Genomic DNA, 27,290 nt, shown 5'->3' on the forward strand with positions numbered 1-27,290 from the left:
ATTACAGTAACCAGACGACACATACTTTTACCCTGGCTGGGAAAATCATCCCAAAGCACTTGTTTGTGCCTAATGTCTGCAACTGTATTACTCAATACAGTGACTAAATTAACCAACCAAAATAGAACTTTTAGTACAAACGTGAGCATGGGACTTTATTCTGTTTGTGCTGAATGCACATATTTTTTGAACCTGCTTTTCACATTTTAGGTTTTATTACTGCTTATCTGGCACGGCCGTTGCATTCATTCTGCGCTATGACATCGTGGATCCATTTAGAGGTGCACCGAGCCTATAAATGTTTAAAAATAGCCAAAGCTCAAGCAGCTCGACTGGACCATGATGAATAATGTGACCTATGTGTATACATATTTGCACATCAAATCAATCACATCTACTTTTAGTTGTAGCCATTTATATATTGCCATTTTTATCTTCACACATCTGAGGGGCTGATTATTTTTAAATAGTAGCATGCATTTGGAATGCAAATTATAATGAAGAAATTGGATGAATTGAATTAGGGTTCATTTAGGGAAATTATGCAGATTATGAGCACAACTGAAGATGGAGATCATGTACACAAGTTTGTATGAGATTGATTTATTCGTTGTCGTGATGGAAACCAGCAAGACAACTGATCCGACAGAACATGTAGATTGTTAGTCATACAGTACTTGTACTTGGAGATTTGAACACCATTTGTAGTACAGACATGAGTAATAATTTAATGTTGCAGCTTGTTGAGCGCTAACTAAGCGATCTGACTTTCAATAGCTGGCTGATAATAAATGAGGGAAAAAAATATGGCGGCTTACTTGACCTTAGTAAAAGAGGTGTCTTAGTCATACCTAGATTCCAGAACATCAAAGAAACAAGCAGCCAATCAAAACATCTTAGCAACCGTAGTCACACTGTGGTGGCGGCTTTGCATGGATAAGCATCACTTACATAAACAAATATAAAATGTAAAAATCGTGTTATTTCCTGCTGCTTCCTGTGGGGGCTTGAAGGATGGAGACCCCCTGTCTCAACCTTGTAGGTTGAGATTCCCAAGGGCTTCAACGGGTCATTAGCAGCCTCTTATGTGCAGGACAAATGACCTGGTCTGCTGTTTGGTGTTGGGTCACACCCTTCCTGAATCAGAGTAAACAAAGAGGGCCATCAGAGTGTCCCATCAGCCCTCCTGGGACACCAGACCCATCAATGTCCATCTAGATGGTCCCTGGGGTGTCTGTCATAGTCATGTATTCCTGGACAGGGCAGGACAAATCTCAGCGAAAAGAAACAGACCATCTGAGTCTGGGGATGTGACAGATGCTCATGAAAGATTTATGTTCCAATTTAGTGATTAGAATCAGCATTAACTTTTTTTTCTAAATTTGTTTGTATTTTTATAAATGTCATTTTTTTCATATAATGTGAATACTTTGATATATTGACTTTTCCCTCCATTCTTACTCTAAATTTTATGATACATTGTGTGGATTGAGAAGGAATCTTAGTTTTCCTTAGCCAGTTGCTGAACACATGAAGTGTTTTCCGGAATCATTGTTTTTTTTTTTTCCTGATCCAAAAGCATATTTTTTTTTATCAAAAGACAGGAGGTGAAACTTTTGGTGTTCACTGAGAGACTGTGACAGGCTGTGTCAGCAGCTCTCCAGCATCCTGTCAATCAGACAGACCTCCTGCTGTCCAACCGCTCTGCTGAGCTTTTATATCTGCCATAGCCATGATACTTCCACTGTGTTACACTGTCAGTGTGTGTCGGAACCTCTGCTGCATGTCCAGATTGTGTATGCATGTAGAAAGTGTTTGAGAAAAGGGGACATTATTTATTTCAGTTAATTTCAATGAATTGTTTAAGTCATCACACATAAGATCCAGACTATCACACAACATCCGGACTTTAACACAAGATCCATTCTCGCATTCAAAGACCGCTAGACGGAACCAAGAATGAATCCTGCTTTTAACTTGACAGCATCTTAAAAAACACTAAAAAACAACAACAACAACAAAAACATATGCAATAATGTTTTAGTCCCAAAAACACCGAAGATCCAGCCCAGAAGTATAATTTATTCACCATGCATTAGATTCCATGTCTGAGAGGTGTTAATATAAATCTCTACTAAACGAGTAACCATGTTTATTTAAGGCAGGCTTGTCACACTTCGGGTTTCAAGCCTCTACAGAGTGGAAGACATTCTCAGCTGTACTGTACAGTGCATATCACCCTCCTTCCCCCAGCTGCCCCTCAAACTGACCAAAGTAAAGCCCTCAAGCTGTTTCCATCACTGAGACATTTACTTAAAAGTTGCTCACTTGCAGTTGAAGCCTTCTATGACTGAAACTGTTCCGACAGAAACTTCCTCTCAGAAGAAAGAATCCATACAAGAAGCACCAACACTGCCCTCTCTGTCCCTCTAACGCCAATTGACCCCTAACACCATCAAAGACCGGAGGTCTCCATGACTACCTAGTGCTATTTTTAGAAACAAGCCCAAAAATGTGGACCAGACCCGAATGTTTTCAACAGACGTTCAAACCCTGAGAGTAAGGATCCGATGAGTTGGCTGGCCAGACGTGAGAAATAACAAACATGCTGCTATTTCTGGCCAATTCAGCCTTAGAATTCGAAAATATAGACGGTTTCTGATAAACAAGCCAGGAATCTGTCATCAGTGTTGGTGTGATTTGCATTTATGCATTTATCCGAAGCAACTTGCATTGCATTCAAGCTATACTTCTTTCCAGTGTGTGCACTCCCTGGGAATTGAACCCATGACCTTGGCATTGCTAGCGCCATGCTTTGCTGTTTGAACTAAAGGGATACTCTGATTAAAAGCAAGAATGTTGAATGAATTTTGAAGTTTTCTAATATGCTTCACTTTGTGTTCTAGGCTTTGATGCACCGTAGATCATCAGAAGGAACGAACCGATTAGCCACACCTGTGGAGACTCACAGAAATACTTCAGTCCGCTCAATAAACTCAGAAATATGAACGCATTTCATCCTGTTGGCCAAAACCCCCGGTAGACTTTGTGTAATGCAAGCCTCTGAATATTCTTGCTATTAATAATCCATTCAGTTTGAATAGTTGTACGACCAACTTGCTGGTGGATTCATTCCCACATCGGCTCCATATAAAACTGTAACAGCCTCACGCCGGACAACCAATTTTATATCGCCCCATAAATTCACTCAACCCGACCTGAACAGCTCTCTGTCTTTATCACGACACATAAGATGAGGGATCAAAACTACACATACGGTTTACAAATTTCACAAACTCTGGTTTTGAAGACAACAAGGAGGTGGATGTGCAGCTAAACAATTACAACTTAATGGGAACGCATACACACACACACACACACACACACACACACTTGTAAGTGAGCATTTGTCTGACGCCTTCACTTACTATAGTGAAACAAAGCCATGTATCTAATGAGCCCAGACCAAAGACTGCAACGATAAAACTACACAAGGATCTGCTTTTTACGGCACCTCTCTATTAATCTGTTCTTTTTCACTAAATTTTTCTTTTGGGGGAAAAAAAATCTAAATTTCTCTGCTTTTTAAATCAATCTTTCTGTGCTACAGATCTATTTATTTGTAGTATTTTAACCTTTATATTTAAATATTAACATTTTTAACTAACAAAAATATTTCAGCTTTCACTCACCTTGGCTCCAATAACAGAGCTCTTCTGATAGAAACAGCACAAAGCTGTCGTGATGGTCCTTAACATATTGCATCTTTCCGACATCTCTCTTGTTTCTGTGGCACTCATCAGTGGTAATACATGCTTTAATCTCCAAAATCACTGCTTTATACCCCGCGTGGACAGGAGCATGTTTGCTGCCCAGCGACTGTCTGTCTGTAAACTCTCTCAGCGCGAGTGTGCATGAGTGAGTGTGTGTGCATGTGTTTGTGTGCTCAGCAGTGCATATGCTGCTCCATGCTGTTGCTCTCACCCCCGGGCAGCCCATGCAAGGAGCCGCTCTAAACTCCATGTGATATGACTCTCTAGCCAATCAGAGTGCAGCCATCTGCATGAGCACCACACAGCCAGCCTCTATACCAACCTCCTTTTCCTCAAAACCTCTAGCAGCTTATCAGAAAAAAAAATATGAAGAGGTAACAGAATAGAATGAGGTCTTTAGGTGCGTTTTCCCTTAGAAATCTCAAATGTCAAAGCAATTTTCTTTAGTTATATGCTAAAGTGATTGTGCAAAGATTTTATTTAGCCATTTTGAGATTTTCAGTCACTAAACGGCCAATTAACAGAATAGTGAAGCTAGTAAATTGAGTGGTGCGTTTTGAGTTCTGAGATATATAACATGCATTATTAAAAATCCATATAGACTGACCAATAATGCTAATATAATGAATCATATAATTTCTTTTCCTGATGTTCTGCACAGATTTTGGGACAAGATTTGTGAATTAAAATATATTAAATTGAGTGGAAGTACTACACTGTTATTTGTAGCTAACTTCAGTATCGAAATTGCCAAAACACTATATTTAACAAACAAATGGTGATTTTTAAAGAATTTGCCAAAACACAGTAAAGAACGAAGCTGACTCAGATTGCAAGTAAACTAGGACATGCTGAGAGACAATCTGATATCAAGCATTGCAGTGACATGAAAAAAAACGTTGCTTATCACTAATGACATTTGAAATTAATCTTTCCAGACAAGAGCGAGCATTTCCTGTGGAGAAGCTTCAGGAGCAGTTTCCACGCAGATGAGGAAAGCGGTGATCCTGTGTGACAGGTCTGCACTGAGGGACCAGGACCGTGTCTTTTAGTATCATCACAATATCACTCTTAAGTCCAGTGGGGTTTCATTAATAGCAGGGGGTTAATATAAAAAAGTATTCCCCCTGCAGGCAGCACTCTCTGACCCAGCTGGGACTATCCTGACCCTGAGAAGAGAGCCTGGCTGAGCCTGAAGGGTCCCAGACGGCCAAATTCACATTTTTCCCACTGGGGTTTAAATAACAAGACTCTGTCTCGTAGTCACACGCAAACAGCACTTAGTGTTATTGCGGCTAGTTGGCTTCCTAGAGGGGCTTTTTTTTGAGGAGTTAACGGGGGCTTTCTCTTGATTAGCCTATGTGTTAACAGCATTGTGAGTTCTGTCGTTTTCAGGGAAAGGAACCCTGACCCCATAGAAAAGGCTCATGGACTAAAAGAGGCATTTGGAAACCGGTACGTTTAGAAGACAGAAGAGAATTCATGTTTCCCAGACCATTTCACCGGACTGAATAAGAGCTCACAGAGTGTTTGTGAGGTGAGTCTGTGTTATTTGCACCATTTAGTAATGTGTGGCTATTTAGTGAAAGGACCTTTCAAAAAAAAATGTGTGGGGTCCGCATACACAAGTCCACTAAGCTTCTTTGGATTTTTTCCCTGTATAATAAATTTTTTATTATAAATTATTTTTATTTTGTATTTTTATATTAGTTATTTTTAGTTAAAAAAAAAATATAATAATTAAATGGACAAAATGAACATGATTTTCAGATGATAAATCTCTAGCATGAATTGAGAATGATCCAAAGGGCATTTTGGGCTTCAATGGAAACAATATCATCTTACTGTCTGTGCAAAGAGTTCACATATTTGATAAGCAACACATAAATAGTGCACAATATTAAATATATTTTCACTTTTTATTTCTGCATTTTAAAATTAGATTTTCACTGTGGACTTTTCAACCTTAATGTATATTTTTCTAAAAATAAAAATGAAAAATTATCAAATGTGAGAATGCAAGTGGAAAACAATGAAACAATAAAGTATGTTTGGCCTACTTACTCCAGGGCCATTTCTGGATGCAAGACTTGGATGTCTATCAACAGATTTGTTATATTTCTCCCAGATTGCTCTTAATAGGTAAACAAAGACATTATGGCTGGCTGGTACAACCTCGGACCAACACTGGAATGTTCTCCCTGAGGCTCCTAAACTACCTTATTATGCTCAATAAAATCACCATGGTCCTGCATGCAAATCTGCTTTTCTAAACTCTGCTACAGAAATGAGTCAGTGTGACGTTTTTGTACATAAAAATAAAAAATCATTTTAAATGCATGTCTGACTTCACTTCACGTGAGCATATCAAAGGGTAAATTGCTTTCATCTGACCATTTCTAACAGAATGGCATATTTTTTTATTTAAATTTTTATTTATTTTATTTTATTTTAACACAGCAAGGTGAATTAGGGTATCTGGGACATCTTGGATTTTTCCCCCTCCATCCTGCTCACGTTTTTTTTTTTCTGAGCAGGCAAAAAATGTAGCTGAGAAAAAAAAATCTAGTATAGAAATAGGACATTAGAAAAAGTAAAATCTTAGAAAATGTAATGTATGTGAAGTGACAGTCCAAAAGCAACTCCAGTTGATAAAGTCTGAGAGTTCACACTTTATCCACTAGTTAGAACAAGTTATTTTTGTTTTCTAGATAAGACTTCATTATAATTTGTTTATTAAATTCTACAGAGACTGTGATTAGAAAACGTTTTCACCCAAATCAATAGACTTGCTGTGTCAAAGGACTTCACTCTTTATAAATGATGTGAAATGGCAGAATGAAAACTTGCTGTAATGTATTAGGTGGCAGTGTCACAGTGTTGCAGTGCACATAAATGAACACTAGGGGGTATTGTGCATCTTTATTGTGTGCAACAGTGCAGAACCTGATTTTACCAAGTGAGACATGTTCCTGGAACAACATCTTTGTTGTCCCTGGAACAACATTGTGATTAACCAATCAGATTTGAAGAACCAGTTTATAGATTTTGTGAAGTTTATGCTTAAAATCAGTGTTTGGTGCTTGTACATCAGTGTCATTCATCTATCATTTCCTCTGATTTTAGGGATTACTCATGGTTAAGGTTAGGTTTAGGTGTAGGGATATGGTCAATAATAAAATTTTTGGAGTAAAATGTTGTTCCAGGGTCAACAAAATATGTTCAGCAAAATCAGGACGCGCTGCAACAGTGATAATATTCAACCAATGCTAGCTTTAATGAGTGCTGTTAAACAGATGCTCTCCTCATAGTTCTCCATGGAAATTCACACTGATGTTCAGGCAAACCTCTGACTGCACCGTTGATCTTCCTCTTTGTTTAGTTTGGCACCTAAGTGATATGACAATTCATCTCAGTTGCAATCTCTAATATAATGTTCATTCAGCTCTTGCTTTACTCACTAATGTTTGGGTTTATCAGTCTCCGAGTTCACAGTCATGTAAAGAGATACGGAGTCACAGTCAAGACATACTCCACCCTAAAGCCATGAACATGATCAACAACATTCATCAATTCCAGTCAAGTTATGCCTATAGACAAGATTTTACTACCGTCTGGAGTGTCTCTTGAGGTAAAGATCTAAAAATACTATCTTTAATATCACTGAATTAAGATCTGGAACATGTGCCAAAACATTATATTATAATAACTGGAGGCTTTAATGCCGGGAGTGTGCCACATGCTATGTCTTTCATTTCAAATGATTGAAAACTGGATATTCGACAATGCATTTGTCAGGTTAGAGAAAAGTAAAACAACAAGTCATACATTCATCAGGGATAATCTGACAAGTTGTTTACATAAAGTTACTTTAGTAAAATAAAAATGATATTCTTAAACATTACATATATTGCTTCAACATATCAGAAATATTGTGCATGCAATAATTTCATGTGTAATTTTATTTGAATGATTTTAAGAATTGCATGTTTGCAAATGAGAAATATTGTGTTTTTTAATAACAATGTGTTACTGGTCACATCTTTAGCACTTTCTTCTTTGCAGACTGACCTTAACTGACCTCTAGCTTTTGTCTGTCTACAGAATATGAAGTATTAAGCAATGATAATATGATTTTGTCTAACAATATGAGTGGGTGTTGTCAGTCTGTTTCTTCATGATTCCTGTCTCAATCATCTTTTGAGGGACGGAGGGCCTATGAACTGTTCCTACTGGATGAGTCTATGTTCTCTGTTCAGAACTGGGCTCTCTGTGCTTCTGTCTCAGAGAGGTCTTTCTGTGGGCTCACAGGGCAGCAGATCCCACGGAGGGAACAGTGCCTCTTTGTTCCTCTAAAGCTCTTTAAAGTGCTTAGCAGCGTAGTGAGCAACAGTGTGTGTTCACCATCAGGACATCAAGAACAGAAAGATATGTGTGTACATGTGGATGTGTGGGAGAAAGCAGGGAATAAAACTTGTTTCACTCTTAAAAATGAAGGTTCTTCAATGTATTTCTTGGGCACCCTAAGAACCCTCTTATTTTCTTGCTAAATGTGATTCTGGATAACAAATAAGCTTCCCATGTATGGTTTGTTATGATAGGACAATAATTGGCCGAGATACAACTATTGAAAAAATCGAAATATTGAGAAAATCGCTTTTAAAGTGGTCCAAATGAAGTTTTTAGCAATGCATATTACTAATCCAAAATTACGTTTTGATATACTTACAGTAGGAAATTTACAAAACATCTTAATGGAATGTGATCTTTACTTAATATCCTAATGCATTTTGGCATAAAAGATTTATAATTGATTTATAATTATAAATTATAAATATAATTTATAACAACATTTATAATTTTGGCCCATACAATGTATTTTTGGCAATTGCTACAAACATACCCGTGGCTTAAGACTGGTTTTGTGGTCCAGGGTCACATGTAGGGGTTAATAACTGTTTAAATGCAACATAAAAAAAAATGTAAGATCAAAAGATAAGATAAGATTAGATAAGATTAAAAAACAAACAAAAACATGGCAAACCAAGCAACCAAAACGGCACTGAAGTTCTGAAAGTAGTATAGTCCAAAAAAATCAAAGATTGCAAGAATACATTTTTCTCAATATAAGATGCAAGTCATATTTTGAGGAAAAGGTACAAAATTGCCAACAAAGTTGTAACAATAGTTATATTTTAGTAATATAATAGTATAGCCAATATTTTGTGAACAATTTAAGTAATACTTAGCAAATTGTATATAATACAAATCTCATATTGCTACAATATTGCGATTGTTTAATTTTGACTTTTTACTCAAAATATTACGACTATATTACTACAACTTTATTCTACATTCTAATTTTCTTTTCTTTTTTTCCTAAAATTATTCACATAATTGTTTGGCTCTTTGGAGATTAAAAAAGTTCTTGATGGTACATTATAAGATCTTCAGACTGGATCACTTTTCAGTTCGCATTAGCCTCTCCAAATTTTAAATAGTTGTATATATCCTTCTTAAGAAGTGTGAAGTGAAAATAAGTGCTAATTTGCCAACAGGTCATGTCATTTATAGTAAATCAAATGTGACACTGATGTTTCATTTACATCCATGAATCACAAAAAGTCTGTGGTTCCTGCGTCATATCCGCTGATTTGATTCCTTTGAAAATTATATTTTCAAACAAAAGTCAACCAAACAGTTTCCACCCTCCAGATCATCTTTGATGATAATAGCTCCAATTTCTTCCATCTCTGCTTCACACGCAAGGACAGGGAAAGAATATAGCCATATCATCATTGCTTGATATTAAATATTGATAAATTATTTGATTATAAATGTAAACTGATTAGAGGTTGTACATTTGAGTTAATGTAGATCTTAACTCATTCAACCATGCAAACCACCACCTGATCTGAAATCATCTAAAAACAAACCGTTTTCACTAACAATCCTAAAACGAGGGTCATCTGACTTCAGAAAGTGATATCAGCGCATGAGGTTTTGGAAGTTAATTATCCCATATTTTTGATGACTGGCTTCCTGTTAACTTTGAAGAAAACATTCCTTAGCTAACACAAAGTTATAAAACCATCACAACCGAACTGAAAGCCCAGGGCACGCAAAACATATGACTAAATAATCAAAATCAGCTAACAGTATGAGAGGAAAGTATTATTTACATCAAACTAAATATAGTGTCTACACCTGAATATAATACGTCTGTAGATGATGAGAACTCTAATGATAATTATAGCATCATCATTTCAATATATTCTAATAATTGAGTAACTAAGAGCTTCCTAAAATAGTATAAAGAGCCAGTGTATATGCAGTTCATCTGATTGAAACATTTCCCGGTTATGTTATTCCTCCGAGGATATGTTATAGGCCTCTCTAATTGGAGGGTGAATCTCACAAATGTCTAAATCATATTTTGCTCCAAATGAATGAATAAATAAATAATTTGGATTTGTCATTCTACTTCTTACTTACAACCACATTCCACCCCACACTATTATCCAGGTGAGTATAATTTTCACAGTGATGTTGTCATACAGTTTATATATACATGAATTAATTTATTACAAATATTTTTTCATATTTGTAATTGTTCCCCCATTACTAATTAACATTTCAATTACAAAAAAATAACATTAATTGTAGAACAAATGCAATTAAATTATACATATTTGTCTATTTATTTATCTATGTAATAATTCAGTTTAAGCAATAATTACTTTTTTCTGCGTTACATTAATGGAAATTTTGTGGTAAAATGTTTAATGGTAATAAAAAAAAATCCCACTGCAAAAAAATTGTACTGGTACAAATGGTAATATTTGATTACGGTGACAGTATGTTCAACTGCGTTGGTGCACCTGTGTGTGTGTGTGCTATTTGCTATAGTTTGTTGTCTGTGTGAGGTAATGCTATGAGGTGTTTGTTCTTCACAGAAAGTTGCTAGACCCTAAGATGATGCAAACCACTGAGCTGCTGAAGACAGAGAGATCGTTTCTCAGCAGGCTGACTGAGATAGCTGTGTGGTGACAGCACACTCAAGGCTGAAGGTAATCACAGTAGAAAACATCATGCTAACTGAATAAGATGCATCACAATCTATCATTCATCAGTCGAGTCGTGGATGCTATAATACAGTCGTATTGTGTGATGAAGAGCTTTCATAACTGCTTGATAATGCCTCAGGTCAAAATAAAGTCAGGGAACAATCTGCCTTTGCTGGCGAAGTGAAATTTGTCATTTGTTCCTCACTTGATACTGTAATTTCAACTGCATATGTTGAAACATCACCAGCTCATTTCCTCCTTGCAATTGTGCCGGTTTAATTGAGGATGTGTCTACAGGGGCCCCTTGCACAGTAGGAAATGCAGAGATTGTCAGATCTTTATCGGAAATTTAGGCTGTAGAGTTTCCTGTGTTTTATGGACAACTCTGACTTAAAGTTGCACACGCCTATAGGGTCTGATTGCCATAGTCATTCCCTTTAGAAGGGTCTAGACAGGTCAAGGAGAGTGCACTTCCATTTGCTAAATTCCATGGTGTGAGTTAAATAATGCAACAAAAGTATTGTTTTTGCATCCCGCTTAACTCTAATCACTCTCAACTAGCATAAAATACATCAGGAAGCGTAAATGTTTATAAAACAAAGATGATCACTTCCACTGACGCACATATTTATCTCCGATGCAAATCTAAGTATGCAATGTAATATGTATATTTACTCAGCTCTGAGTCAATAAACTACAATCCTTCAAATCATCATCATGACATTCCTGTCCTGTTTTAAAGACTCTACACTTACAAAACTCATTAAGCTGAATAGTATGGGAAATCTCAAAGGGTAAAGGGTTGCCCTAAGATCATCTCTCTCTTGAACAAACCCTCACCTGCCATACCTCATATGTTGCCAGTGGCTTTTTACCATAAAAGAGCAACCATCTCAAACTCCAAACACACATGTTAAGGCAAAATGTAAAGCCTTACCTTGACATACTCCATGGTAGGGTCCATGCCTGCACCGTCCCTGCAGGAAAAAGAAAGAACTCTCTTCAGTGAATACATCAACTCTCCTTTAGCTGAGCTGCCTGGCCGTTTAACTGTGAGTGTGTGTGTGTGTGTGTGTGTGGGTCCTTCTCTGGGCAGGCTGTACATCTACCAGTTCAGCCCCGCTCGCCTGAGGTCATTACACCACAGTATAGACCACAACATATGACCACACACACACACACCATCCCCCAAACACACACAGTTACTTCCACACCAACCCACATTTGCAAACGTCTGCAGAGATGAATACAGATATCAGTTTAGTTAATGAGCAGAAATAATTAAAAAAAAACTAAAGTAGGCATTAAGAGAGAGAGAAAAATGAAGGGTTAAGCGGTCAGGGATGAGGATGTCAAGTCTTTTAGTGGCTCTCTGTCTCACACAAACACACTCTTGTGACTCTCTCCGGATTTATGCTTATGAAGATTTAAACCCTGGATTCTAAAGGATTATAGCCAGGAAAAGGGAAATTAATTCCTGAATTTCCCATAGGGCCAAAAACAGTGTAAATAACAAACTTAGTGCAAATGAAACACAGAATCTATACAAAAAATACAGGAGGAGACTGTTGTTCACATGACCTCTATTCCTGTCAGCGGCTTTAAGGTTATGGTCTAGATGCGACTTACCCTAACTGCAGAGATGGCCCTTGGTCAGCACTGCATTTTTTTGTTTTATTTAGATTCTCTATTTGAACGCAGGAACCATGGTGGTGAAGAGAGTCGCACAGAAGAATGTGCCTTTGAGGTGCATGGCTTAGCTTTTTCTCCATTTAGATTTTTCCGCCCTCTCTCTTTCTGCCTTTACCCAGTAGTCCCTTTCAGCTCAGCTTACACAAAAACCTGACTTTTCTTTACGACTCTTTCTTTCTTCCTTTCTTACCAGCAGGGTGTGTGGTAGACTGTCTCACCCCCTTAGGGGAATAAGGGTGGCTTTCAGGTTCAGTGTGGAGGTGGCACCTGGGGTGAGAGAGCTCAGATACTGTATATAAAAAGCGTCAGATAACTGGAAATATGAGAATGTATGAGAAGATTTTTGGGGATTGTTTGTTTGCTTCGCATTTGATGAACTTAAAAGCGTGTCTGATTTCCTGTTTAATGTTCCCATGGACATTAGGTGGAAAGCTACTGTAGAGGCGAGAGGCCATGCTTTAAAGCTTCTGAACGCTGACATTATTACGCTATAAGAGAGCACTGTCAGCACTCCCACTGGTCGACCCAAAAGTGACTTGAGTTTGGGACCAGCAAAGAGAGGGCATGGAGTGAGGACATGGCCTCAAGAAAAACATTCATCTCCATCTCTGACTCGTTCTGTGCCAAGCCACAGCTGTATAGTGTCTCAAAGTGGTGATGTGTACAGTACCTCACAGTCTTGCCAGTCAGAATTAGAAAGCTGAGGGAGGACAGGGCAAGTTAGAGCGATGGACAACCTATTACTGGGTTTCCAGAAACAGATTCATAATGCTTAATCCACTAGAGAGAAATGGGACAGTTAACATGCAACACCCCCAAAAATCATGCACATGCATTAGAAAAGAATCCACCTACACATACTTAACATTTGGGGACAAAATGATTAAAAAATAATAATAAGGGAAAAAATGAAAATGCTTTTTATGTTTATTTATGTGTTTAAATGATTTCTTATTATTCATTTGCTTAAAAAAATGCAAAACTGTTTCATCCTTTATGTAGATTTAGGGTGTGGGTTCAATTCAGTCTATGTACAGTAGCATAGTTTTATTTAATATAAATGGGAGTGTAAAGGACTCCCAACAAAAACTGTTTCATGTTACATCAAAACTGTGTGGCAAAAGGAAATCCTTTGCACCACCTGGTAGTCTGAATGGAACGTTTGGGTTCCGTAGAGCTTAGCAACCATTAATGAAGTTACATAACAATAATTCTGGATGGCTCAACAAAGACTTGAGTCTACCAGCACATGCAGGGCATTAATATCATTACTGTTATGCATTTCACTGTCAGCTAGATTCGCAACCTCATTTTAATCAAATAACTATATAGAATATTTATATAATAGTTAAAAAAAGCTCTAACGTGAGTGCATGTGTTTACTTAATAAGTAATATAATAACCAATAAGACAGCTGATATCTTAAAAGTGCTGTTGAACATTATGAAAGATAGGTGGCACTGTTTGGTGACAAACTTTTGTGTTTTTTTTTGCTATTGCACGCTCGAAGACAAGGCCATGTAGTTACGAGGGTGTTGAGTGGAATCTGCTCATCACCACTTTAATCAGATTTAACAAGTTAATCAAACAGCACTGTTGCTCCTCCATCACTTTCATCTGTCTCATTCACTTCCTTTGTCTCTCTTTCTTTGTGTTTCTCTCAATCTCTCTTCCAATCTGCCTCTTCGGAAATTCTTTCATCTCTCGGTCAAGCCATAAATCTACAGTCCTCACTTTAACCTGTGAAGAGTGGTGTGTGTCTGTGTTAGAACAGCTGCCTCACACATGCCGGTCGAAAGATGCAAAGAGCTTCCGTTATATGATCAAATATAAATGTTTCAGTCCAAGAAACAAAACCTTGCATCTCATCTGACTACTCATGTTCAGGCAGACACACTCAAACTGCTGAAGCATTCTGCAGCCAGACTTTCAGAGGGTTGACATTTAAACACAATGCCATCCAAGTCTCTGATAAAACTAATAATGGAAAAAGTCATCCAGGAGTAAGCTATTTATTGATTCTGGGTTGAATTAATGTAGGTGTCCATGTAGAAAATAAAGCTGTAGGTTCCTCTCTCTCTCTCTCTCTCTCTCTCTTAAAACTGCACAGTGATCATGTTCTTCTGGTTTCTTTTTCATGTGTCATGTAGAGTCACAGTATGGTGTTGTTATGGTGACTTGGCTGCTAGAAGAAGTCATTGCTAACCTTACCACCAGCCCAGAGGAACTTCTTTTGTGTGCTGTGGTCATTTTTCACCTTCCGTCTGTCAGTGAGCTTTGTAGCTGTGAAATAGTAGTCTTATATTTGGTAACCTTCAAATGTCAAGGGACAGATGCGGCCCACTAGGCTTACGGAAACCCAAACACACACCTACGCCTCCACAGATACACAAATACACACAGTTACCCTTAAAACTACAGTATAAAAGCCACTATTTAGTCTATCCTTAGTGTTTCCTGAGGTGCTCAGCAACAAGTTAACAGCAACTTGAGTTATCAGTGTTTTGTCTGTGGTCTGCTTGCTGTTTTCAGTTATGGTAACTTATGGAAAGTTTCTCTTTTTCTCTGGCAATTCCTTTGTTTTTTTGTGTGAAAATTATTAGATATTTATCAACAAAAATAATGTTGTAAAAAGTAGCTTGTTTTAAACAATCAAATGCTTGTATTCACCTCTTAAAATGTGATCGATTTCAACTGTTTGCAAAAATTAAGGACACTAAGTAATAAGTGCAGTATTTTTTTGATATCATCTATTTAATTAATATGTAACTTAACAGTAATAAGTGTTTCAATTATTTATTATTTATAATGAACTTATTAAATGACTAAAACATGGTTTAATAATATATTGTTAAATATTATTGATTAAATGAAGAGTTCATTTGCAAAAACAGAGATCTCAAAAACAATGATTTTTTTGATTAAGTAATAATAACTCAAAATACAGGTGAAAAATTAAAGTTCATTATAGTTGTTTATTTTTTTATACATTAAAAGTTTGATTTTTGGCAAAAGCAGAGAACTCTACATTACATGTTTCAGAGATATAAAAAAAAAGAAACTTGTGTAATCTTTGTAATCGCCTCAGATGACATTGTAGAAGCCAGAACTTTGTTGTTTTGATTACACGTAATACAGAGAACCCTAACCCTAACCCTAACCCTCACCACTGTAACATGCTGCTTTAGCTAGGTTCTGTGAAAAAGTTTCCCTTTTTTCATTTTCCTTTGACACCCCAAAGAAGATATCATGGCATGTTCGTCAAAATTATCCATCCTCAATCACTTTTAGTCAACTTTGATGAAACGTCTCTCAGCCTTGTCACCTGACCCGAATACTGCGTGCTGATTCGCTAAAAAGGATTTATTGGGTTTTGTTTACAAACAACAAAGGTGCTTGTGGGTTTCTACTGCAAAACATGAACTAACAATGCTTTACAGTGGACAATACTGACTTTTGTGACAAAACATGTTTAGGGTTCAGAACATGCTATGATATATAACGCACGGCAGTCTTTTTTTTTTTTTTAAACATGGCATTTATAGGTTGTTGCAAATGAACTCTTCAAATATGAATTATATTTGTTCGTTTTTATCCAGTAATTTATGAGAATTTTAAGTTCATGAATAAAACCCAAAAGATTTTACTTAATATTTAGTTTGACCTCCTCAAGTGGTGAGGAACATTTTTGTGCCCTTGTTCGTGAAAGGTGCCCTCTACAATCAGTGACACTGTCCACAGAGCCAGACACAGACTATTTTACTGTATCTGCCATTTATTTTATTGTGGGTGAGATATATTACCTGTTAAGTCAGTCTGCGTAAATAAGAGACAAACACACACTTCTTTGTTACTGATTGTGATAAGATCAGACAGACAGAAAGGGCGATACAGGCCTAGAGCTATTGCAAAGACGTAGGTAGACAGTGAAAAAGAGAGACAAGACACAAGAAAACGAGATGGAGACAGTCCTGGACATGAGACTGAGCAAGGATCAGCTTTGTATTTTATGATAATTATCTCAGCTCTCCTATTTCCTGATGCAAGACAGTAAAGTTAACAGGACTGAAGGGCAGTACAAGGCGAAGATCTGGTGTCAACTGCTTATAATTAACAACTTATTATCAGTTATGTTAAACCACCAGCCAGACAAACAACAACAAAGAGGTGATATGATACAGTAAAAAATAAAGTCAGAACACAGAGGTAATCTACAGTGCAGCAGCTACAGTATTTTCAAGTGTGCACTACACACTTCACAAATAAATGCTAACAAAGGCTAACAGTAGTTTTAGCGTGCTCACTGATGCTGTATTCACTGTAAGTGGTTAGTTGAGTTCACCTTTGCATCCAAATCACTTAACTAGCCTGTATACGCTGCATATTTTATAGTCTAAAATTATGCCATTTTTATTTATCATAAATTAAGTTTATGACACTGTTCTGTTTGATTATTACTACAGATTACATCTTATAACCCATTATATAATATGATGTTTAATTCATAAAACATTGTACTGAAGGGAAACGGATTACCAATGAGCTCCTGGTTTCCCATAACACTGTGTCCTAACTAGAAAAACACAAGTGTTTTTATCAGTTGTTTTGTCATGATTAGGACATGGTGTAATAGTACATTTAACATGTTTTTTTAAATGTAATTTGTACTTGCAACAACACCTCAACAGCTGGGTATCTCTGTGCTTTGGGGTGGTTTTGGGGGTGCTGTTACTGTGGGCTTTTTTGCATTTGTATCACTGAGAGAGGACAGATGTGTAGATGTACTGTATTTCTTACTTGGATGTTACACTGCTCTTCCTGTCTGCGTGGAAAGCCTGGTGTTCAAGAATGTTGTGTATTAGTGGTGATGGTGGCAGGCGATATCGGCCCGGGTATGGTACTACTGATGAGCCTATATTTCCATTCATCTCCCACTGCTTCACAGGGGAACTAGTGCCATTCTTCTTTTTGCGAGGCAGGGTACCATGGATGGAGACTCCCTGGTACCCGCTGACCGGCATCTCGGCCATGGCAGGCCGTGAGCTCAGCAGATCCATAGAAGATGCGAGCGTACACTGCCGTCCAACATGCATGTTCCTGGGCAGACTAGAAAACCTCCCTTCTGCCATCATCCTCAGCTCTGTAAAAGATTAAAAAAAAAAAAACATTACATGAATAGTCTACAAACAATACATATTATTTGATTTACAATAAAAACAGTGTTAATATTAAATATTATTTTAGCATTTAAAACAAACGTTTCCATTTTAATCTTTTTTCAAATATAATTTTATTCCTGTGATGACAGCCATTACTCCTGTCTTCAGTGTCACATGATCTTTCAGAAATCATTTTAATATGCTGAATTAGTGCTCAGGAAACATGTATTATTTGTCAATGTTAAAAACAAAAAATGTTCAACATTCTTTGATAAACAGAATAATATAATAGTCTTAACTGATACTGATAAGTTTTTTGTGTCCTTGCTAAAACATATAAATTAAAAAACACCAAACTTATGAATAAATATATTTGTGTGTATGTGTACATATATATATATATATATATATATATATATATATATATATATATATATATATATATATATATATATATATATATATATATATATATAGGCAGTAGTCTGTGTTTATAACTATTATTAAAACACAGATGTGATGAAATGTGGGTGTTATTTGTTCTGACTTTTTTTTTTTTAGGTGGTAAACAGTTAGTGTTTATATGAAACCTCCTGCCGTGTGTGTGCCCTGTGGCACAGATAAATTGGAAAGCCTCAAAATTTGATAGTCTTGAAGCAAACAAAAAAACAGAGACATATATCTCACAGAGAGGGAACTCCGTTCAGTCTGACCGCAAGAGGCGCAGATAAGGATCTTCCGTTGTTGTCTCAAAGCGCATGTTTACTTCAGCATTCCAGAGACACACGGAGACCACTAATCGGTGCAGTGAAAGTGGAGATAGATTGTATGGAATTTCTTGGATTTGTAGACATTACTCTTTCTGTTGTGTTTTCAAAGGAATAGTTAAAACCGAAAATAAAAATTCTGGCATCATTCACTCATCCATGTCACTCAATAATCATCCTTATTTTTTCCAAGTAACATGATGCTAACCATTAGCTGAATAGCTCCAAAAAGGACAACAAAGTATCATAAAAATAAACCCATTTTAGTTCTATATTAGGGTTTTTCTACAAACATACAATAGCTTTGTGTTTCCTTGTGCAAGGGAAATAAATTAAACATGTCTGTCCATGTATATGACAATGGGAAGAGTATAAGGCTAATCTTTCACTTTATATCTTTAATATTTAAGGATAAAATATAATAAAGTAAAACATCACCCCTGGTTTCCATAAGACTGTGACTTTTGTATGTTTATTGAGGGGGTTCAAATCAAGAGAAAACAGTGGGTGTGTGAGTTCGCTGACCCAGACGCTGGATGAGTGTGTGTGCATGTTGACCCCATTAAAGAGCGCTGTTAGGGTTATTCGGAGCACACATGCATGCAGCAGAGCTGGTGCTGCCATCACCCTCTTTTGTCTCTTTTGTGATGGATGAAACTCAATCTTGGAACCTGACAGCGCTTCTGTCTAAGGTCTGGCATGATCTCATTCACCTTATGGAGAGGGGGGAGCTGATTTCAAACTCAGACCCATTCCACACCACCATTCGCCCCCAAATGTTCTTCCTCTGCCACATGTGCATTTAATTCTGGGCCAGCAGTTATATTGTTTGTGTTTTCCAATAATTTGCATCCAGGGTCCAGAATGAACACTCGCCAAGCTCCCATTGAGACTGAAATTTGGCTTTGGTGAGTAAATAAAACATCATAAGTAATATGCCAAATATAATGATAGACTAACTCTCCGTCACTGTTTATTAAATTGTTAGGCATAAATAAAGTGAGATAATGCACAGAGATTGATTTTTCTTTTAGCATTATATAACACAAGGCGTAGACACAGGCTGAATTAAAAATAATAATAAAAATCTTGAATATTGAATCTTGAATTAGATTTATTCTGCAGTGTAGACAGCTTAGATGATTATAGTGATAGAGTTACAGGAACATTGTCATTTTGCTTATTTATAATTTATTAAAAATAAAAAAAATTGTTTTGTTATCTCCCAAAGGGGCTAATGTTAAATTAGAGAGTATCTTGATTTACTGATGAATAAAATGACAGTAAATTGTTTATAAACAGAGTTCTTATTTTGAGAATAATTTTGAATATGTAGTCTATATAAAAACTATGTAAACACAAATTAAATAAATATTTTAATTTAAATTTAAAATTTAAAATTAACAACAATTAAGAGAAAATAACTATGATTTTTGTCATAACCATGCACTACTATGACACAATGACCTGTGTTTGCTGCAAATGAGCTACATTTCTTGCAACAGGAACAAAAATATATTTTCCAGGAAGTAATGTTAAATTCTGTTGTGTAGCCAGTAAAATATTCAGACAGTGTGACAAAGAGTTAATTTTGGTCCCTTGCACAAGGATCTGTGGAAAGTGGAAAGACATGGAAACTCCCTGGTAATGCCATGGTGGGGTGTTTGAACCTGCAAACTAACCACAGTCACCTCCACCTCCACCCATCCACTCATCCATGACCACCAACGGCCTGAATCAGCTTTTCATGTGACTGTGCTCTTTTAATGCTGTTTTTTCAGTTTACTTTTAGATTAAACAAACCATAAGATATCAGTTGGGCTGGTTGTATAGCTTTTGTTTTTGTTTTTTTAAATTAATAAAATAAATGCACTTAATCAGACTACGCCTGTCATACACCTATAAATCACTTTTTTATTTGCATTCATGTAACTCTTTACACAGTCTGGGTGTTCTGGTATGTAATGACTAGATTCCACACAGTGGGATTTTAATGGTTTGATCAGGGCACTTTATAGTGTTATGAAATCCCTCTATGAATACCTCAGCTGTATGTTTATGCACCTGGAGCACCTGTGCGCTGTCCTGGGGCCCCGAAACATGAGATTCCATTCACTGGTGCCGTTTTTCATGCGGTGTGTAATGGCTAGAAGACATTAAAATCCACAGATCCCTGTTACTGAGTTATCATACTGGCTAGTCAGGAATCCCCTGTTAGTTTCAGATTATTTTTTCTCACATACCTCAGAGTGTGAGAGATAGTCATGCTCATCTGAGAAGGCAGATATGCACTTCCTGTGTCAGAGGAAGTTAGGGTTCTGAGTCATAATACTCATATACACCAGTGATTTTAGGAGGGCAACTGTGACCTTTCTAAAATTAGGAAGACAGAGTGGAAAAAGCTGGCATGCTCATATCAGATTTTTTTTAAAGGATCAGATTTTAAAGGGGGCAGACCCTCCAGGTCCCCTGAGGGAGGCCATTTCTAGAGGCATGATTATAAATCTTTCTTTCAGTGTACTTATTTCACAGGTGATTGTGATTTTAAAGGTATAGATCTCAGAAAAATGCCAAATTCTTTCAGCATTTACTCACCCTCATCTCTTTAAAAATCCATCTTACAAATATTTATTGTAAATGAAATAAGAAATAGTCACTCTGAATCTTTCCTTAAAAATCTTTCCTGATTTCATCAGTCTATTTATTTGCCATTTACTTTTAAATAAGAACCAATAAATGTTTTTTCTTTCTTTTTTAAAATATTTTATTTCAACTACTTTTACCTAAATCCTTTAATTTTTAATGACACAATCCCCATACTATAAACTAAGTATAATTTATTTTTATGAAATAAATACATATATATGATTGTAGTTTTGAGAAAAATCCTGTCATATGCACATAAAACTGACAGTCACCACTTATAAGCTACTACTAAATATTGTAGAAACTTAATTTTCTGTAAAGTTGCTTTGTAATGATTTGTATCGTAAAAAGCGCTATACAAATAAACTTGAATTGAATTGAAAAGATATAGCCAAACAATCACCTTCATATATCGTTTAATATAATAATAGCAGCAATGTGTAACATGGATAATATAATGTAAAATGTCACTGTTTGTAACTCTGACATAAACCACTCTGTGTAATAGGAATCTGAAACATAAGTGATTTCCATGCTCTCAGCCCAGGTCAAAAGGCCACTGTAGGCTAACATGTTGTCTAAGAGCTCTGCATGGTGTAATTTTCAACATTTCAGCAGGCGGTGAGGCAGAGAGACAGCTGTCAGCGCTACAGAAATGCAGGAACAAGCCCCCTGTGGCTGTGGATTACATATGCAAAACATTTTAACTGTTAACTTCTCTTCCTCACCAGAGGTCATGAATATGCAAAATACTCATTAAACGGTTCTTAATTAATGCTTTGCTTTTCTATTTTCTCTTTAGACTCCCCATTGATTATCCAGTTCTCTCTCAAGTGCCTGTTCTATTCTAGACTGACATGCCATCATATGACCTCACTCCAAAATGTCAATCACAGTATCCCATTCTCTAGCTCTCTCTCTCTCTCCCTCTCTCAATCCTGCAAAGCACAGTTGGTTCCTGGCTGACATCGTCCTCTATGTCAAACACATTTTTTTTGCCTCTGGCTTATACAATGTCATGTTTTTTAGTGTCTTTGTTCTCCAGGAAAGCCATTATCTTATTTTTTTTTTTTTTTTAGACTGGCTTATACACACACCGTTCACTTCCATTCTATGGAAAACAGCAGCTTGAAAATGCTAGAAATGACTCTATTTTTGCACCACGGAAAACAAAAGACATAACCATGAGTAAACTTTTTTTTAATTGTGAGTGAACTATACCTTTAACAGTTTTAAAATAAATGTTTTTATTATTGTCTTTTACCCATGTTGTGTTTTTGCAAATAACCTATTGCTTTCTCATTTCAAAGTATTTTAAAAGGATTAACCTGAGGCAATTATGCAAAAGTATTGAAAGTATTGAATTTTACTGGGTACAGTAACAATCACAAACAAGGTCACACTGTTTTTTTGTCATACTCAAAATGTGCATGCAGTACAAACAGTTTTCAAAGTGCACGACTCTCAGACCAAAAAGGTTAAACGCATGAAGGAAGAGAATTCTCTGCGCATTTCAAAACAACAAGATGATTATTCCCACCCTGGCCCTTTCACTGTCCAGCCAACCCCCACAGGGGTTGGTGGGAATCTTGTGAATAATGCAGGTCTCCTTTAAATAATTCAAACCTGCCTTTGAAACACAAAGATTAGATTGAGAGGAAAGCAAGTGTAGGGAGTTTAAAGAACTCTTAACACCCATCAAACATGATTGCCTGAAGGAGTGGAGAACACATTCTGAAGTTTTCACATTCTCTAACAGAACCAAGCCTTGAATTGAAGAACCACAGTGAAGAATGGTGCAGGTTCAATGCAAGTCAAGATGTCTGATATTGTATAGATTACCACAAAAAGTTATTTGTTTTGTAAAGCCGTAAAATTGTCTGAATTGTCCTTTTAATGTCTGGTTATGTACAGACATTTCCTGTGGTCATGTCCTAGGTCACGTCTCTTTCTGGTATCCATGCATTGATCACATGAAAGTTACTAGGCGTAGTGGCTTTAAATTGTCATGACAGAAGTTGAAAAATTGGATTATAACTTTGCACAGACAAGGTAAGTACAGCATTTTATCATATTTCTCATGTTAATATGTAAGCCTTGTGACCGTATGATGTGACACTGAAACTGTATTGGGTCACCAGTTAAATGTCCAATGTAAAATGTACACTACAGCTCAAATTTAGAGTCAGTAGGATTTTTGTCAGTAGGAAGTGCTAGTATTAGTTGGTAAAGTGCTGGCAAAAAGATGTGTCTTTAGATGTTTTTTGAAAATGAGTAAAGACTCAGCTGTTTGAATTGAGACTGGGAGGTCATTCCACCAGCTGGGCACAGTCCAGGAAAAGCACACCGGCAAAAGTAATGATGATTAATGTGTCAGGGAATCTTGTTTTCAGATTAAGAGATGAATTCGGCGACACTGAATCATCTCTACAATAGTGGATGTGCTTGCATGCAAGTGACATAGCATAAATTGTTTAAAAAAATAATGTCTGTAAGGCAAGTATACACAGTGTTTCATGCTCAAGTTCACAGAGGCCAAAATGGCAGAAAGTGCATCCTGTTTGCTTCCTTTATTTTACAAAAGCGCAATGTTTTGTTGTTATAGTGAATGCACACAAATAAATGTAATGAGTAGTTATTATACTATAGCTTATGCCAAGATGATTTATGACTTTGACCTTTGACCTTTTGACAGGTTGAACTTCCGGTAACCTTATGATGGATGGGCGGAACTTTCCGACTTCAAGGGTTAACCTATGACCTTTCCACGCATCGATCATGTGCTTTTGACAGAAAGTTTTACCCTATTGACCTAATTAGTTCTAAATCATGGTTTTGACGGCTAGTTTAAACGGAAGATGAAAGACTCCCACACATCGATCATGCGGTTTTGACAGAAAGTTTTACCCTATTGACCTAGTTAGTTTTAAATTATAATGGTACATGAAAGACTCCTCACGCATCGATCATGCGGTTTTGACAGAAAGTTTTACCCTATTGACCGTTAGTTTGTTTGAAGTGTGTGCCAGTTGTTTGAACTCTGTGTCAGTTAGTTTGTTTGAAGTTTATCACAGTTATAAGGTTATGTGTGTGTGTGTGTGTGTGTGTGTGTGTGGTTATACGGCTTCTCCCGCCTCCCACTACATTTATGAGCGGTGTATAAATGGGGTCGGTGTGTTCTACATTTATATATATATATATATATATATATATATATATATATATATATATATATTTATAAAACATTCTATAATTTATATAATTCTAAAAAATAATTAAAGGTTGAAAAACATTTCAGTTATATAATTTATATAATCTAAAACACATTTTAATTATTTCACATTTATATATATAAAACATTATATAATTTATATAATCTAAAACACATTTTAATTATTTCACATTCATATATAAAACATTATATAATTTATATAATCTAAAACACATTTTAATTATTTCACATTTATATATATGAAACATTATATAATTTATATAATCTAAAACACATTTTAGTTATTTCACATTTATATATACAACATTTTATAATTTATATAATCTAAAACACATTTTAGTTATTTCACATTTATATATAAAACATTCTATAATTTATATAATGTAAAGCGATTTAACCAAGGCTGAAAAAACATTCTGTTCTTTTAAAAAAGGTTATAAATTAAACTGTATAAAAAATATACTGAAACCGACTGTTTCAGATAAACAAGATCCAATGTTTATTTTTTATTTTTTTTAGAGAGCAGAAAGGAGGTATTTTCACATCGCCTTCCTGACCTGCAAGTATTCACAGCGTCTGTGTTTGCACGCCACAGTGCACACTCGTCGGAATTTACTACAAAATCATAATATCTTCAAAGCCATTTTTTTATTAAAACTAACGTATCTCACGCGGGAGTACCATGTTTTTGACAGTTTTCTGACGGTTCACCTATGAATTACGGTGGGCGAGCGGCTAGCATCTCTTGTACCCCTCTCTCTCTCCCTCTCTCTCCCTCTAATGCCTGTGTACACACATTCGTCTCCAAGTCTTATTTTCTTCTTTTAATGAATATAAACACATTATACATTCACAAACAATATAAAACAAAACATGTACATTAGTTTTGTTCATCACTAAAAATATACATTTTACCAGGATCGGGGAAAAAATATATAATTGAACAGAATGAAGAATATGGTCTATTGAGGAACCCGGACGTGTCATTGACACAATTCAGTTAAATTCATTTCACATTATTTGTTGCAAGACATTTTCTATATTATATTTAAAACCTTTTATATCCATCTTTATATCATATCTTTTTCAAAAAGCTGTTTATTTATTTATTTTAACCATACACCTACAGTACCACCATACAATAAAATGCTGCGTGCACGTACACTTTTAAGCGATCTGAATTATGACTAGCCTATAAATTTCATCATAAGCCACACGTACCTTGTTATATCACTATAATATCCACGGCGCTATACAAATTTGTATTCTGATAAACCATATAAACAAGCGGACATACGCGTGGACATATCAAGTTAAAAAGAGACTTATCTCTATTTTAAACAATATTAAATTATATATGACGGCATGTTACTAAACCGGAACATACATTTTAAACAAGTATTCATCGTTTTTATAAAACACATCGCAGTAACAGACATGTTACTAAACCAAAACAAATAATTTTATCATACATTTTTTTTAATCATGTATTCAATCAATACTTATACAACATATACAAACACATTTTAAACATATTTTAAACAAAAACTAATCATAAACGCAGCCTTCTCAAAATTACAGACATGTACAATCATGCTGATCACATATTATGGGATATTCAGACTTTTAGCCACTAATAGGTTTTAGGATAATGAAAAACACCAACGTCTGAGGGCTGCCAAAATATCTCCAGTCCCCCAAAACCCACTCAGACTCCAGGGGTTAAAGAATATGAAAATAAATAATTATATAATGACATCATCATCCTAAAGCAATTCATTAAACAAAAAAAGTATTCAAAATATAAGTTAATCAAACTTATAAAACACACCATACTCTTCTTTTTTTTTAAAAAGATAACTTATTTTAAATGTGATAGCATAGTATATACAATAAACATTTCTGATGATACATATAAAAAATTATCCCTTACAGTTTTAGACCGGTGAGAGATGTCCAAACATGAATGAAATATCCCCAAAATAAAATGTATGACTTAAAAAATAAAATAAAAATGATTAAATCATAAACAGAATCTCACAGGTCCTCGTAGTGAAATGTATGTGAGACCCGAGGGGCTGCTTCACACACACCCCGCGCAGGCGAGGGTGGAGTTCCAGACCGCATGATCTAAGTCAATGGTGTACATTATTTCAAAGCTAACATTAATGTAATTTTTTTTAATAATCAGTACCCCCAGTACATCTGATGTCCGTTGATTCTTAATTCATGATATATATTACCTAAAATATTTTATATTTTTATATAATATTATATAATAAAAAATTATTTATATCATATTATATCATATCATATGTATGATCATATTATATCAGATGCGTCATGCATTAATCACTTTAGATTCTTTAAAGTTCTTATTTTTAGCACCATCTTCAAAGTTTTCATACCATCTCTCTCTCTCTCCCCCTCACACACACACACACACACACACACACGCACACACACACACACACACACACACACAATATGAAACATGATGCCAAAGTCTTTCTGCATGTTTTTTAAAAATAAAAAATATTGATTTAGCTTTAAATCTATGCTGAGGAGCTCGTTTGTTTGTCACAGTATAGACTGTGAAGTTTAGATGAAGTGGCTTTATCTTTTAGAAGAAAGACCCTCGATCGTATTCAACCATTAAAGATGGTTCAGGAAAGACCCACGCGTCCTAGAGATGTAATTTATGTGCGTTGCTACGGTCGTAAACCTTTCACATATCTATGGTACTTTCAGACACAGAGCAGGAAAGACATTTGCAGGCCCTCTGCTTAGCCGTCCCAAAATACCTCCATTTAAAAGCAAAAATATTAAAATGACCGCCTGTACATCTAACAGGCTGTAGTTCTATTTTATATGTTTTGTATTAAAAGTACTTACTTTTGTATTTAAATCCTTATTTAAAACAATATATTTAACCGACAGTATCCCCCCAACGT

General features: G+C 35.8%; 1 protein-coding gene across 5 annotated transcripts in view; it reads right to left on the bottom strand.

Annotated features, from left to right (window-relative positions):
- The window catches only part of LOC113076351 (breast cancer anti-estrogen resistance protein 3-like), a 74,193-nt gene that overhangs the window by 14,046 nt on the left and 32,857 nt on the right, over nucleotides 1-27,290 (bottom strand). For 3 of the 5 annotated variants that reach the window (XM_026248991.1, XM_026248992.1, XM_026248993.1), the window contains 2 exons: nucleotides 17,330-17,672; nucleotides 11,778-11,817 (listed from right to left, as the gene is read on the bottom strand). In XM_026248991.1, the coding sequence (XP_026104776.1) occupies nucleotides 11,778-11,817; nucleotides 17,330-17,672 (383 nt within the window). Of the gene's footprint in view, nucleotides 1-3,692; nucleotides 4,080-11,777; nucleotides 11,818-12,469; nucleotides 13,443-17,329; nucleotides 17,673-27,290 lie in introns of those variants that run through there. The other 2 variants (XM_026248994.1, XM_026248995.1) reach the window with 2 other exon arrangements.

The sequence above is a fragment of the Carassius auratus genome, unplaced genomic scaffold, assembly GCF_003368295.1.
Source record: "Carassius auratus strain Wakin unplaced genomic scaffold, ASM336829v1 scaf_tig00020109, whole genome shotgun sequence".
Taxonomy (NCBI): Eukaryota; Metazoa; Chordata; class Actinopteri; order Cypriniformes; family Cyprinidae; genus Carassius; species Carassius auratus.